Consider the following 16,344-nt stretch of genomic DNA (forward strand, 5'->3'; position numbering starts at 1 on the left):
CTAATTTTTGTATTTTTAGTAGAGATGGGGGTTTCACCATGTTGGCCAGGCTGGTCTTGAACTCCTCACCTCAAGTGATCCACCCATCTCAGCCTCCCAAAGTGCTGGGATTACAGGTGTGAGCCACTGTGCCTGACCGACCCTTGCAACTTGAAAGCCCACACGTGGAATCATAAGTCTCTGTCCTGAACTTCTGAGGAGAAGTTCTAATGCCTCCTCCATCATTTTTGCCCCCACCTCAGGAACCCTCACGGGAATACCTGCTAGGCCTTCCACACCCTCTGGATGGTCTGGGAGAGGATGCTGAGTTGCCACCTCTTCCTCCCTCCTTGAGCAGCCCTGACTGCTCTCTTTTCCGTGTCCTGCTTTCAGAATCTCCTGGCTCCAGCCTAGTTCAGACACCCTCCGCACCAACTAAACATCTGACCGCACTTGCTAGTCCCAGATTGAATTCTTCTGCTGCCTCCTACAGGTACCAGCTTCAGTCCCAGGAGGAGACCAAGGAGAGGCGACATTCCCATACCATTGGTGGGCTGCCTGAATCTGATGACCAGTCAGAGCTGCCTTCTCCCCCTGCACTTCCCATGTCTTTGAGTGCAAAGGGCCAACTTACCAACATAGGTTAGTGTTTTCAGTCACTCACTGTGGCATGGGGTGAAGCAGGGGCCACCTTGCAGGGTGAGGCAAGGCAGGTGGGCTTTGGGTTTTATCTTATATTTGTCTCATGCTCTATTGGGTTGTTTCATGGTGCCTCAGTTTATCCAACCGAAGTAAGATTGAAGGTAGAGTACTTCAAGATCCTAAACTGAAAAGTTGCCCCTGGGCACAAGTTGTAGGATCCTTTTAGCATCAGAGAGCCTGAATGGTGGCATGGAAAAGCTATAACCCAAAGCCCAGAGATCAAACCAGTGCAAGAACAGGCACATTGAACTGCCAGAAAGGAGCCACCACACCCAGTGCTACTAGGGCCAGCTAATGAGAGGGCAATACTGAAATGTCAGGCCGATGGGGAGGAAGGAGGGAAAGGTTGTTGATTGCCAAGGACAAGATCTGCCTCCAAACTCAGCCAAGTCCAGATTCCTCAACTGCTCTGGCTGAGCCCAGTCCATCCTAACCCTGAAGGCAGGGCTGACTAAGATGTGTCCTGGCCACACCCTTCCTAAAGCCTAGGGAGAAAGGAGAGCTAGGAAATAAGGAAGTGACTTGAAGACAGGGAGGAGAGGAAGCCTCAGGTACAGTCTGGCCTAGCACAGAAGCACACCAGCCCCAGTTCTGGGAAGCAGTACGCCATGATTGACCTACTAGGAACCCATTCAAGAACAGTGCCTGGGATAGGCCTGTTATCTGCTTGCTGCATCTCCTTAAATCCATCTCTTCTTTCAGCTGAGTAAAATAAATCAGTTAATAAAAGACAAGGACCTGTAACACACCCATGCAATGACTGTGGGGAATTTGAGGAAAGACTAGGAATTGGGATCACTTGGCCTAGGGAAAAGAACCATTCTTCAGACAGAATCATCTGGCCTCTGAAGGGCTACTAAATGGAAGATGGGGCCAGCTTTTTCTCTATCTCCATTGAGGACCAAATAAGAAGAATTGCATTCATGCTGTAGAATGAGGGGCTGGGCTAAGCAATAATTACCTTAGGAATTTGAAAAACTCAACAGAGAGGTGTGCCATCTTCTTCTGCACAGGTCTTTATGGACAGATTAGACATCCACCTGCCTGTATGGAGGCAGAAGAATAGACAAGGGAGCTCCTTGTGGGTATGAAACCCTGAAAGGCTGTAATCCCAACAAGGGGCAAAGGGGTAAGGCATCTTCAGGTTAACAGGATTCAGCTGAGCCCAGCTTCAAAGCACATTCCACAAGCCTTACCTGACACTTTCTCCTGCTCTGTCCATCTGACCTTCAAGCCGGAGCAATGCTAGGCAAAGAGGGCCATGTTTCTTGATGCTTTAGAGCCAACCCCGTCACTTAGAGTGACACTACTTTGTGGGGAGATTCTCATGCCCTTCCGCAATGCCAAGGCCACTGAATCCCGTAGCCCAGCCCCCTTCTCTAGCTGGTTCTTTTTCATCATTCAGATCTGGCTCTTAGTTTGAATTTTCAGTCCTCCTGAGCTGGCAGTTTTGTTTTAGAGAACCACAGCATCTCATTTTTCATCAGCACATCCGAGTGATGTGAAGGTCTCGGAAAAGCTGCCAGGCCCCCAGCCTAACCTTCAAAAGCAACAGCTCTGAGGCAGGCAGGGTTGAGGGAAGGTCTTTATTCCAGACAGCAGGGTCCTTCTCCATTAGGGCTTGATCTCCCCAGGAGGGACCCCGCTCCTAACCACCAGCTGCTTGCACACTCCCACCACTGCACCTGCCCCTTCCTCTCCTGCCCTCTCCCCATTTGCCTCTCATGCTCCTGGTGCTCCATCCCCCAAGGGCCCGGAGAGCTGATGACCCTGCCTCTTTTCCTGCCCTCCTGCTCCCTCTCCTATCCCCCTTCCCTCTGTCCTTCCAGTGAGTCCCACTGCGGCCACCACGCCAAGAATCACCCGCTCCAACAGCATCCCCACCCACGAGGCGGCCTTCGAGCTGTACAGCGGCTCCCAAATGGGGAGCACCCTGTCCCTGGCCGAGAGACCCAAGGGAATGATTCGGTCAGGATCCTTCCGAGACCCCACGGATGATGGTGAGACTTCATGCCAGCGCGGTTCACGCTCATTCCAGCTCTGCTGGGTCCCCTCACCCACCACCTCCACTCCCACCACTCCCACCACCACACACACACATATGATTCACAGAACATCAAGTTGGGCCATTTCAGTTTTTTCTTCCCATCCCTTTGAAGGGTCTGGGGGCCCAGAAACCTTGGGTGGCACACCTAGCACTGGGGCATTGGGATGGAGCATCCATCACTGGGGCTGGGGGAGGGAAATTGAGCATGGAAGGGTTAAATGGCACGCCTCAGGATGCTCTGAAAACCACAGCTTCTCTCCTCCTCATTCTAGCCATAGTCTTTCCTCCCCACAGTCTCTCAAATATATGAAAAGAAAACAGGACATAATAGTAGCTCTTAATAAATCCTTACAAATAATTAGGCATCTCATTCCTCTTTCAAAAATGTTCCAAAGATGAGCACCAGGGAGGGCCATCTGATTGTTGGTGGTGATCTGGGTGTTAGTATTGATCAGAGCTAGAAGACCAGGCTTATGGCAGCTTAGATCTCCCATTATTATTTTCAAGATGGTCATTCCAGGAGGCATCTGCTGCAGACATGCTTTAGTTCTCACTGTAGGTTCTACTGAATAATCAGAATGAGTATTCCTCACTTAAATATTGTTTTCATCTGAATGATCCCCAAGATCCTAAGTACATCCCCCAGTACTGAGAGGAGGAGGCGCGGGCAGAATTGCAGTATTTGTTCTGAGCAAATCTGATGAGAAACTCCTCTCTCCTGCGGCTAAAGTGCTTTCCTGACTGGGAAGATAAGATGATGACTATCCCTGAAAGTCTCCTTTCCCTTCTCTGAAACCCTGTGCCCCTCAGAGCAGGCTGAGCAAGGGACTGACATACCCAGGCTGCCAGAGAATGTAGGCTGAAAGAGGAGGCTAGCTCGACTCAAGACCTTGCTTTGGGCTCTTTTGACGCCAGTTGGGTTCCCTACTCTGTTCTTTCTGTTTGCTCCAGATGCCCTCCAGAATCGTAATCCAAACTCCTGCCTTAGGGGGTCTTCCAAAAACCCGTTGTCCCTGGAACCCACTGTTAACTCTTTGTGTTCTCCTTCTCTTTCAGTTCACGGCTCAGTGCTGTCCCTGGCCTCCAGTGCCTCCTCCACCTACTCCTCAGTAAGAGCATTAACTTCTCTTCCCCTCTCATCCCCTCTCCTCTACCATCCCATGCTCCCTAGAACCTCCTTGGAGTTGGGCTACTGGGCGGGGGATGGGGGCACTGCTCTCTCTTCACTGTACCCATTGGGGTGGGAGTGGGGGAGGCACCTAGAACTTGTAGCACTGACTTGGGTGCCTCAGGTCCTCCATGGTCTTTCTGACCCCACCGCCAGCTCCTGAGCAAGTCTGGTGATTTTTGTTGCCCTCCTTTGAAAAATGGAGAATCCCCATGTTAGCAAGCCCTTTCTGTGCCATGGTAGATGGGAAGCATGTATGGCAAGGTGAGATGAATAGGTTTCTAGGACCCGGACTCCAGAACTCTAGAAGTGACCAAGTGTTTATTGTGGGGCGCCAGCCACAGCATTTGGCTATTAGGCATTTCTTGATTCATAGATTTGTTTTGCCCCTAATTCTTTACTCCAAGTTGCTGGCAATAACTGTTAGTTCTCAAACCGACCAAAGTCTCATTTCCTATCCTTTTTGGCAGTGACAAAGTTTGCTGGAGATGAGCTCCAAATAAATCTTTTATTGAAACCCTAGTATAGATCTGAGCCGAGTCCTATGAGGAGCCAGGGCCAGGAAACAACAGTTTCAGCCTCTCTGCACCTCTGAGTCATGCTTCTTCACATTTCCTACCCTGCCACCGGGACCTGACTTCTTCACCTCCATAGTAACTACTTCCTTTCTCTCTCTTTCTCTCCTTCTGTGCTCCCTTCTTCAGGCTGAGGAGAGGATGCAATCTGAGGTAGGGTGCAAAGCCTTTGTCTCTGCTTGTTAACATCACTGCACCCCATTTTCCTTCCAAATCTTATACAGCTTCTGTAGCCAGTAGTTTGTGTTTCTCTTCCTTTTACAGCAAATCCGGAAGCTTCGTAGGGAACTGGAATCATCCCAGGAGAAAGTGGCCACCTTGACGTCTCAGCTTTCTGCCAATGTGAGTGCCATGAAGTAGGGAAAGATCAAGGCAGTTATTTTGACCATAGTTAGACAAGTTCAGCCAAGGATTACCTGGTAAGGTATCACCTGGACTGAGACTTCGAGGGCATGGATCTTCTTCACAGCTCTACGATAGAAGACTAGGGGATTGTTCTTCCCGTTCTCTGAGCCTCAACTTTTAGGAAGAACCATTTTGCTTCCACTCTAATTAATAGGTATGGATGAGTTCATGTCTGATGGGCTGAGCTCCCTAGAGAAAGAAAAGAAGATTGATTATCAGTGGTTCTGCATGGAGGCAGAAACAACCTTGCCATTGGTCATGGATAAAAGCAGTTATGGATTATAATTATAGGGCTCTTAGAGCCTTTCCACTGCCCTGGGGGGTGTTCATGTCTTTGTTCATGCCACATAACTGTGCAGGCACATAATTGGTCATTAGAATTCTGTCTGGTGACCACGACACTACTGAGAAACCTAACTCCCATTCTGGTCTGACTCCTTCATTCCCAACTGCCTTTTCTGAGTGGTCTCCTTGGGCAGATGGTAGAAACAATCTGAGGTTCAGGTTGAGAGCTAGAATTCTTTGTTTCTACCCTCAGTACCTCTTTTTAGAATGAGTCTATTTCTTTAGGCCTTAGTTTTTCTACCTTGTGACATGGGGAGAAATGAAGCCACCTCCTCTAACCAGGCTGTGGTAGTTTCTCCCCTGTGACTGAGTTGCAAACAGAGAACATAAGAGCCATTTTCCCCCAAAGCTGTAAACAACAGCTGAGCCGGATCTGCAGGAGCTTTCCAAGTGTTTGCACAAAAGTAACCATGTCTGCAATTTCCGCAGTAGTTTCTGGTTTTCTCTCTGCCCTTCCTCTCTGGGGAATCCAGCTGTCAGGCCTGGGGTCTATCCCTCGGAATTAGGTAGAAGAATCTCCACCAAGATTCTGAATGTTTCCAACACATTTCAGCAGCAGTTCCCTCACCACACTAGTTATTCTCTTGATTCTCTTTTCCCAAACCCTCAATTCATAGGTTGTACCAGTTTGTTTGAAGCTCATGTTAAGCACTTTTTCCCACTCTTGGGGGACCCATAAGAATTGTAACATAAACAAGAACCATCTTTTCTCTGCCTTGTGCCACACCCACCAAAGAAATGGCCTGGGTCACGTCCTGCACACCCCAGGAAATTCATGTCTGGGAGATGCTGGGGGGGAGAGGCGCCAGGGAGGCAGAGAACATTATTATGTCTGATTCATTTACACTGCAATCTGTCAGCCACCATGCTGTCAAGGCTGGGCTGGAGCCAAGAAATTGAATTTAGAGGGTGATTTTCCTTAGAACAGGAAGTTCCATTTGGCTAAGAGAACAAACTAAACACCCAGACATGGTGGGTTCTGCATCTTAAAGGCAGATTTTTGCCGAGGGTCAGAACCCTGCCCTCAAGCAGGAGATGGGATGCTGAGACTCTAGGAAGGTTCCACAGCTCTCTTCAGGATTCCCTGACTACAAACCAAACTTCTGTCATGTTCCATGGAACTTCCTAGCTACTGCAGCTGAGGGTACACCCTAGACAGAGGGTCCCAGACCACTTTACCCCTCTCAAATGCTAGCCTTTCTGCAGCGCCACTGCTTAGCCCTGAGGTCTTACAGGTACCCTAGCCTGGGGTTGAGATTAGGGGAAGGGTCAACGTAGGGAGAGGAAGTGTAGGGGAGATGGGGGAGGAAGCCCAGGCGGAGCAAAAGGGGTCCCCTGGATGGGGAAAGGCAACACAGAAAAGCATACAGGGGTTCTCGGGGCCTCTCATGAGTAGTCTTCCAGGAACTACAAGGAGTCTACAAGCAGACACACAGGGATGTAGAGAAGCAAACCAGAGAAGACCTGAGGTCAAGAAGACAGATGTTCCCTGCACAATGGGTGAAAGGAAACTGCGCAGGTCGTGACATATTATAATCTCCGCAGAGCTCAGGTCTTGACAGATTTATAGTAAAAGTGCAAGAGGAGGCTCTAACGGGACCAAAGGGATTGCCTCCAGCCCTGGTCCTATAAAGTAGGCTCCGAACACGTGGGGCAGTAGGTGAAAACTAGAGTTGACCCAACAGGGAGGGAGAATTGTAAGCCAGCAGGAGCCATAAGAGTGCCACCAATTTCCTAGACCTCTGCATGAAGGACCTGCCCAGAGTATGCCCGCTTCTTGCTAGGGTCACCAACTTGCTCAGATAGTCTCAGGATGGCTATTTCTCCATCCGCAAGTGCTCCCTTTTCTAGCCTCCGGCCTCATTCCCTTCACCTTGCCTATACATCTTGCAGCCAGTTGGCCAACTAGAGGTCAAACGATGCCAAACCAAGTGGCCTTAGCTCCTCCACTCAGCACCTTTCCGAACTAGCCTGCCTCTTACCCAGAGAGCCCTTTGGTATCCTTCACTCCTCATGAAACCGACCTGACACCTAGTGGCCAAATGGTGGAATGCCCCTGCAGTTTCCTTCTAGCCCTGTAAACCCGGAGAATCTGGGAACAAGGAGCAGCTGCAAAGCAAGAAAGGGTGAAGCAGTGGCGTAGCAGAGGAGGAAGAGATGCACCAAATGATTTCTGCCAGGAGATTATTTGGTCCCATGGGGGTCGGCCCACTCCACAATGCAGGAGTTAAACCAAAATAATAGGAAAGACCCCAGAGGCTGTGGCCTGCCTACCAAGTTGGCCACACCAAATATCACATAGAGCAAAGGGATAGTCCTACCTCTGGTAGATGATGGGTTTTAGATCTCAAGTCTCCAAGAGCCTCCAAAAACCTGCCCTACCCTCAGCCTGGCTTCATTATTCAAGAAGCTGGTTCCCACCAGAAAATGTCTTTGATTTCCCCTTTGTCTGCTCAGGGAAATCAATTTTTTAACCACCAAGAGGCTTGCCAGCACTGGTCAGCTCTGAGATACAGGAAATCATTTAAAACTATTTCCCATTGTCATTCATTGCCTCTCCCCTAGCCTTATGCAACTTAGCAGTCTCTTTTTGTGTTTGTTTCAGGCTAATCTAGTGGCTGCTTTCGAGCAGAGCCTGGTGAATATGACATCCCGCCTGCGACACCTGGCAGAGACGGCCGAGGAGAAGGTGAGAGGCCTGGGAAGGGGAGGGAGGGAGGGGTGGGTGCAGTGAGGGGGTTCTCCTGGACAGAGAGGCTGAGGCTGACCTCTTCTTGCTCATGACTGCCAGTTTCTCCCCACCTCACTATCACCCTGGATTCTCAATCTGCCCCCAATACAGTGTGAGCATATTCCTTATCCCAATTCCCTGCCCTTCTCTATAAGTTTTGTAGAATTCCAATGCCTCACCCATTGCCTGACACACCATAAGGGCTCCTGCTAATTCCAACTAATGACGCTGTTTTCTTTTTTTTTTTTTTAAGATGGAGTTTCGTTCTTGTCGCCCAGGCTGGAGTGCACTGGTGCGATCTTGGCTCACTGCAACCTCTGCCTCCCGGGTTCAAGCGATTCTCCTGCTTCAGCCCCCCAAGTAGCTGGGATTACAGGTGCCTACCACCATGCCCAGCTAATTTTTGTATTTTTAGTGGAGACCAGGTTTCACTATGTTGGCCAGGCTGATCTTGAACTCCTGACATCAGGTGATCCGTCCACCTCGGCCTCCCAAAGTGCTGGAATTATAGGTGTGAGCCACCATGCCCAGCCGACGCTGTTTTCATTTCTCTCTTAGGACACTGAGCTGCTGGATTTGCGAGAAACCATAGACTTTCTGAAGAAAAAGAACTCTGAGGCCCAGGCAGTCATTCAGGGAGCCCTTAATGCTTCAGAAACCACACCCAAAGGTAGGACATCCAGCCACAGATTGAGAGGGAACAGGGGTGGCAGGAAAGGAAGAGTATTACAGATTTTTATCTGGGCCTATAGTATTCCAGGTCCTATATCAAATCTCTAGAAGGTGAGGGCCTTTAGATACCCTTTAGTGTGATGTCTGGACTGGTCAGTGAGGAGTACCAGGGGCATGACCCCAGCTTCCCAAGGTATGAAGGCAAGTAGAGGAGACCTGTAAGCCCCAGGAGTCCTCTCCTTAACCTTTACGTCAGGGCCAAAGAGCCATCAAAGACCATCATTAAAATAGCCCTTAACATTTTTATGCAAATGTGTTGTGTGTCCACACACATGCGCATAGATACACACACATGCATAGATACACACACATACACACAATCTTATTTGATCCTCACTTTAGTTCTCCAAGGGAGATGCAGTCTACTCTTCACATGAAACAACCAAAGTTCACGTAGGTTATATGGCGCTGAAATGGCAAGTTAGCCTGGATGTTTAGTAACCAGTCAAGCTTTGCTACAGAAGTCAAGATAGATGGGAGTCTGATGCCACAAAAATCTGTGATCTCTACCTCCAGTCAGGTCTTCAAGATACCTTGGCAGTCCTCTTACTTGCCCACAGTCAGTTTTCTTTTTTATTCCACTATCAGTGATTCCCAGCTTTCATTGCTTTTTTCAAACTCTTCATTCCACTACTGACTTGCCTTACTCTGAACATAGCCTTGGCCCCCTCCTTAGTTAAGAAAATGAACATTTTCAAGAGAGAACTCCACTGCCTCTTCCCCACTGCATGTGTTAACATTCATCCAATACTTATTTGTTTGTCTCCATTTTGTTGGAAGGATCCATCCCTTCTGGCCAAGAGTGGCCACTTATCTAATGTTTTGGGATGCCCTCTTTAGCAACCATACAACCCCCCTCCATGCCACACATGCCCTTTTCTACCGCTCTGATCTCTTATGCTCTATTCATTCCTTCTTTGCTTATAAACCTGCCAAAGGCTCTCGTATCTTAAAGGGGAAGGATGTATCAATCTATGTTCTAATTATATCTTATTTCTTTCCTTCCTCCAGTCGATCCTACCTTTCCACCTCCCTTTCACACTTAACCCCACTATAATTACGCTTCTGTTACCATCATTCTACCAAAAACACTTTCACTAAAGTCACCAGTGACTCCCATTTTTCCAAAATCCAACTTACAAGTTTTAGTACTTATTTTACTTTTTTATTTTTTATTTATTTATTTTTTTGAGTCAGAGACTCACTCTGTTGCCCAGGCTGGAGTGCAGTGGCGCGATCTCAGCTCACCACAATCTCCGCCTCCCAGGTTCAAGTGATTCTCCTGCCTCCCAAGTAGCTGGGACTATAGGTGCGTGCCACCACGCCTGGCTAATTTTTGTATTTTTAGTAGAGATGGGGTTTCACCATGTTAGCAAAGTGTTTTCAAGACTCATCCATGCGGGGTGCGGTGGCTCATGCCTGTAATCCCAGCACTTTGGGAGGCCGAGGTGGGCGGATCACTAGGTCAGGAGATCGAGACCATCCTGGTTAACACAGTGAAACCCCGTCTCTACTAAAAATACAAAAAATGAGCCAGGTGTGGTGGCGGGCACCTGGAGTCCCAGCTACTCAGGAGGCTGAGGCAGGAGAATGGTGTGAACCCAGGAGGCGGAGCTTGCAGTGAGCCGAGATTGCACCACTGTACTCCATCCAGCCTGGGTGACAGGGCAAGACTCAGTCTCAAAAAAAAAAAAAAAAAGAAAAAACAAAAGACCCATCTGTCTTGTATCATTCCTTTTTGTGACTGAATAATATTCCATTGTGTAGATATACCACAGTTTGTTCAGCCATTCATCAGTTGATTAGGTAGGTAGGCATTGAGTTGTTTTCACTTTTTGCCTATTATGAATAATGCTGTCATGAACATTCATGTACAAGTTTGTGTGTGGACATACGTTTTTAGTTCTCTGGGGTATATACCTAGAAGTGGAATTGCTGGGTCATATGGTAACTCTATGTTTGACTTTTTGAGGAATTGGCAAGCTGTTTTCCAGAGTAGCTGCACCATTTTACATTCCTATCAGCATCATATGAGGGTGCCAATATATCCATATTCTTTGTTTTTGTTTTTTTGAGATGGAGTCTTGCTCTGTTGCCCAGGCTGGAGTGCAATGGTGCAATCTTGGCTCACTGCAACCTCCGCCTCCCAGGTTCAAGTAATTCTTCTGCCTCAGCCTCCCGAGAAGCTGGGATTACAGGTGCCTGCCACTACGCCCAGCTAATTTTTTTTTTTTTTTCGTATTTTTAGTAGAGACAGGGTTTCACCATGTTGGCCAGGCTGGTCTTGAACTCCTGACCTCCAGTGATCCACCCACCTCGGCGTCCCAAAGTGCTGGATTACAGGCGTGAGCCACCACACCCAGCCCTATAGCTCCACATTCTTGCTAACACTTACCTCTTTTTTGCAATAGCCATCTTAGTGGGTGTGAAGTGGTATCTCATTGTGGTTTTGATTTTCATTTTCTTTATGGCTAAGAACACTGAGCATCTTTTCATGTGCGTATTTGCTATTTGTATGTCTTTATGGAGAAATGTCTATTCAAATCCTTTGCCCATTTTTAAAATCAGGTTGTCTTTTGTTGTCGAGCCTTAAGAGTTTTTTAATAATTCTGAATATTAGACCCTTATAAGACATATGATTTGAAAAACAGTTTCTCTCATTGTATGGGTTGCTGTTTCGCTTTCTTGAAAATATTATTTGAAGAACAAAAGTTTTCCATTTTCATGAGGTATAATTTATCTATTTTTTTCCTTTGGCTGCTTGTGCTTTAGGTGCTGTATCTAAGAAATTATTGCCTAATCCAGGGTCATGAAGACTTACTCCTGGGATTGCTTCTAAAATTTTTTTTAGTTTTAGGTCTTTGTTCCATTTTTGGTAAATTTTTGTACATGGTATGAGGTAGGCAGTCCAACTTCATTCTTCTACATGAGAATATCTAGTTGTTCCAGCATAATTTGCTGAAAAGACTATTTTTTTCCCCCCTGAATTGTCTTGGCACTCTTTAGGAAATCAATTGACCATACATATATGGGTTTCTTTCTAGACTTTCAGTTCTATTCCATTCTTCTATATGTCTATCCTTGGCCAGTACCACATTGTTTTTATTACTGTAGCTTTGTAGTAAGTTCGGAAATTGGGAAGTGTGAGTCCTCCAACTTTGTTCTTTTTCAAGGTTGTTTTGGCTACTCTGTGTCCTTTGCATTTTCATGTGAATTTTAGTATTCGTTTGTTAATCTCAGATTGAATTTTCCTAGGGATTGCATTGAATCTGTGTATCAATTTAGAGAGTATTGCCTCTTAATGTTAAGTCTTCTAATCCATGAACAGGCATGCCTTTATCTAAATATGCTTTCATTTTTTTCAGTGATATTTTGCAGTTTTCAGTATATGAATCTTGCACTTATTTTGTTAAACTTAGTTTTTATGCTATTGTAAACAGAATTGTTTTCTTAATTTCTCTTTTGAGTTATTGATTACTAGTGTATAAAAATACAATTGATTTTTTTGCACATTGATCCTATATCCTGCAGACTTGCTGGACTCACTTATCAGCTCAATTGGTTTTACAATCTCTTCTTAATCTGTATTTCTATCCGTATCAGTCTCCTGAGTTCAGACCTTTACTTCCAACCACGTCTGGATGTTTCCACTTAGTTGACCTCATAGAGATATCTCTAACTTAATATGTCCAAAATTAAAGTCATCCCCTTCACCCCACTTACAAACACACAAGCCAACCTTTTCCCTTCTGTAGTTTGCGCATCTCAGGTATTATCATTTGCCTGGTTGCCCAAGCTTGTACAACGATTCCTCACTGTTTCACCCTGTATAGTCAGTTAGTTCTAACTCCTACGTAGGTCTCAATTCTATGCCTCTTCTGTATTGTCACTACCCTGGCTCAGTTTTTTATCGTTCTTCTCCTAGAATATTTCAATAATTTCCTTACTGGTTTAGCTGTGCTCATTCTTCCAGTGCTTTCCTTGCCCTCAGAGTAATCCAATTATGTCAGTTAAGATCAGAAATTACTCCAGGCCAAACACAGTGGACCAAGCTATAATCCCAGCACTTTGAAAGGCCAAGACGGGAGTTCACTTTAGGCCAGGAGTTCAAGACCAGCCTGGGAAACATAGTGAGACCTCATTCTTTAAAAATTAGCCTGTAGTCCTAGCTACTCCAGAGGCTGAGTCTGGAGGACTGCTTGAGCCCAGGAGGTAGAAGCTGCAGTGAGCCGTGGTGGTTGCACTGACTCCAGCCTGGGTGAGAGTGAAATCATGTGTTGTAAAAAAAAAAAAAAAAAAAAAAAAACACACACACACACACAAGAAATCATTCTAATTTGAATATGGACTAGATATTACGTGAAAAGAATTACTGTTCATTTTTTCTCTCTCTCTCTTTTTATTTTTTTTTATTTTTGAGACAAAGTCTCACTCTGTTGCCCAGGCTGGAATGCGGTGGTACAATCTCGGCTCACTTTAACCTCCGCCTCCCGGGTTCATGTCATTCTCCTGCCTCAGCCTCCTGAGTAGCTGGGACTACAGGTGTGTGTCACCACACCTGGCTAATTTTTGTATTTTTAGTAGAGACGGGGTCTCACCATGTTGGCCAGGCTGGTCTTGAACTCCTGGCCTCAGGTGATCCACCCACCTCAGCCTCCCAAAGTGTTGGGATTATAGGCGTGAGCCACCATGTCCAGCCACTGTTCATTTTCTTAGGTGTGATAATAGTACTGTGGGAGAATGTTCTTATTCTTAGAAAGTACATCTATCTCCAAAAAAAAAAAAAAGTATATTCTGAAGTCTTTAGTGTCAAAAGATGTATTCTCTGTAACTTATTTTCAAATTGTTCAAGAAACTGTGTGTGTGCATGCATGTGTGTGTGTAGAGAGAGAGAAAGCAAATAAAACAAAATATTAATTGTTGAATTAGGTGGAGGGCATATGGGTTTTTCTGTGTGTAACCTGCTCTTCAAACATATATTTGTTGAATGAATGAATTGTGCTTTTTGCTACGAGTTTTCATGTTATCCTCAGTTCATGTTGATCCAGGCTCAACTTGGTCAGGTGGATTTCTAGGAATATTCGAAGAATCAATGCTTAGGCAATAATGCCTAACTTTATTTTATTTTATTTATAAATAGATAATAAATATACATGGTACAAAATTCAAAATGCACAAGAGGTTTCTTAATTTTTGAAGATTGCTTGATTCTGCAATGTATCATTTGCTCTTAAAAGTACTATATATGGTCGGGCGCAGTTCCTCACGCATATAATCCCAGCATTTTGGGAGGCCATGGCGGGTAGATTATCTGAGGTCAGAAGTTCGAGACCAGCCTGGTCAACATGGTGAAACCCTGTCTCTACTAAAAATACAAAACTTAGCTGGTCATGGTGGCAGGTGCCTGTAATCCCAGCTACTCGGGAGGCTGAGACAGAAGAATCGCTTGAACCTGGGAGGCAGAGGTTGCAGTAAGGCGAGATCACGCCATTACACTCCAGCCTGGGCAACAAGAGTGAAACTTCGTCTCAAAAAAAAAAATACTATAGAGTGTATTTTTTAAATGTAATTGATATATCCCAACTAATTGAAACCTCCAAATAACTGATAGGCAGATGCACATACTTTGCTACCCTTTATTTTTATTTATTTATTTATTTATTTGAGACAGGGTCTCACTCTGTTGCCCAGGCTGGAGCACAGTGGTGCTATCTCAGCTCACTGCAGCCTCAATCCCCGGGGCTCATGTGATTCTCCCATTTAAGCCTCCGCAGCATCTGTGATTAGAGGTGCACAACACCATGCCCAGCTAACTTCTTGTATTTTTAATAGAGATGGGGTTTTGCTGTGTTGCCCAGGCTAGTCGCAAACTTCTGGACCAAGCAATCCACCCACCTGGGCCTCCCAGAGTGCTGGAATTACAGGCATGGGCCACCACACCCATCCCCTTTATTTTATTTTAATTAACTAGTTTTAATTAAACTAATTTTTATCATAAAAGCAATGGATGTTCTGAGGGGGAATGTAAATTAGGGGTTGGCAAATCATGGCCCATCAGCCAAATCTGGCTTACCACTCTGTTGGTAAACAAAATTTTATTAGAAACACAGCCACACTCATTAATTTGTATAATGTCCGTGGCTTCTTTCATGCTACAACAGCAGAACTGAGGAGTTGTGATCAAGACCCTATGGCCACAAAGCATAAAATATTTACTTTCTGGCCTTTTACAGTAAATGTTTTCCAACCACTGAGATAAACTATACAGAAGGGTATACGGTGAAACATAAAATCCCTCTCCCTGAGTCACCCCTCCAAATCCCAATCCCCAGAGGTAAGTACTGCTAATAGTTTTAATCTTTCCGGAAATAAATATCTGTGTATATACAAACAAACATATATGGGTACATATATTCATTTTTACATAAATGAAGATTTTTTTCTAACTTCAACTTGGCATATCCCCGTTTTTGTTTGTTTTGTTTTGTTTTGTTTTTTGAGACAGAGTCTCACTCTCATTCTGTTGCCCGGGATGGAGTGTAGTTATGCAGTCTCAGCCCACTACAACCTCCACCTCCTGGGTTCAAGGGATCCTCCTGCCTCAGCCACCCAAGTAGCTGGGACCACAGGTGCATGCCACCACACTTGGCTAATTTTGTAATTATTTGTAGAGATGGGGTTTCACTATGTTGCCCAGGTTGGTCTTGAACTGCTGGCTCAAGCCATCTTCCTGCCTTGGCCTCCCAAAGTGCTGGGATTACAGGCATGAGCCATCACACCCAGCCTCAGCATATCCTCTTGAGAATTTCCCATGCTTTTTTAAAATAACTGAAGTACTCTAGTGTCATTAACTGGATATGATAATCGTACAAAGGGTTTTCCAAATGCCTTATGTGCTTTGTAGTTCCAGCATCAGATCCTAGGATCTTGTTTTCCCTGTAGTATCAAGGGAAAATTAGAGTTTAAAAGATCAATTTCTGATCATGGTGAGAGTGAGGAAAATAACCAAACCTTACCCACATCTCCTTCATCTAACAGGTTTTGTTTCTAGGAGAAAATTGCAAATAGCCACTTTACTACTCCCCTTCCTCTAGTTTAATTTCCTTCCATTTCCTCTTTCTCACTCTGTTGCCCAGGCTGGAGCACAGTAGTGCTATCTCAGCTCACTGCAGCCTCAATCCCCGGGGCTCATGTGATTCTCCCATTTAAGCCTCCGCTGTATCTGTGATTAGAGGTGCACAACACCATGCCCAGCTAACTTCTTGTATTTTTAGTAGAGATGGGGTTTTGCTGTGTTGCCCAGGCTAGTCGCAAACTTCTGGACCAAGCAATCCACCCACCTGGGCCTCCCAGAGTAATAGTAAGCTCTGTTTAAAATTTTTTTTTTTTTTTTTTTTTTTTTCTTTGAGACGGAGTCTCGCCCTGTCGCCCAGGCTGGAGTACAGTGGCGCGATCTCGGCTCACTGCAAGCTCCGCCTCCCGGGTTTACGCCATTCTCCTGCCTCAGCCTCCCGAGTAACTGGGACTACAGGTGCCCGCCACATCGCTTGGCTAGTTTTTTTGTATTTTTTTTAGTAGAGATGGAGTTTCACCGTGTTAGCCAGGATGGTCTCGATCTCCTGACCTCATGATCCGCCCGTCTCGGCCTCCCAAAGTGCTG

The 16,344-nt window shown here is 45.9% G+C and overlaps 1 protein-coding gene across 13 annotated transcripts in view; it reads left to right on the plus strand.

Annotated features, from left to right (window-relative positions):
* NAV1 (neuron navigator 1) overlaps positions 1-16,344 on the plus strand; it is a 288,276-nt gene that overhangs the window by 250,430 nt on the left and 21,502 nt on the right. For 7 of the 13 annotated variants that reach the window (XM_017896463.1, XM_017896464.1, XM_017896465.1 and 4 more), the window contains 7 exons: positions 473-621; positions 2,511-2,681; positions 3,785-3,837; positions 4,601-4,624; positions 4,736-4,813; positions 7,827-7,910; positions 8,511-8,622. In XM_017896463.1, coding sequence (XP_017751952.1) covers positions 473-621; positions 2,511-2,681; positions 3,785-3,837; positions 4,601-4,624; positions 4,736-4,813; positions 7,827-7,910; positions 8,511-8,622 — 671 coding nt within the window. The remainder of the gene's footprint in view (positions 1-472; positions 622-2,510; positions 2,682-3,784; positions 3,838-4,600; positions 4,625-4,735; positions 4,814-7,826; positions 7,911-8,510; positions 8,623-16,344) is intronic. The other 6 variants (XM_017896466.1, XM_017896468.1, XM_017896469.1 and 3 more) reach the window with 3 other exon arrangements.

Source organism: Rhinopithecus bieti, unplaced genomic scaffold (assembly GCF_001698545.2).
Source record: "Rhinopithecus bieti isolate Rb0 unplaced genomic scaffold, ASM169854v2 scaffold_24392, whole genome shotgun sequence".
Taxonomy (NCBI): domain Eukaryota; kingdom Metazoa; phylum Chordata; class Mammalia; order Primates; family Cercopithecidae; genus Rhinopithecus; species Rhinopithecus bieti.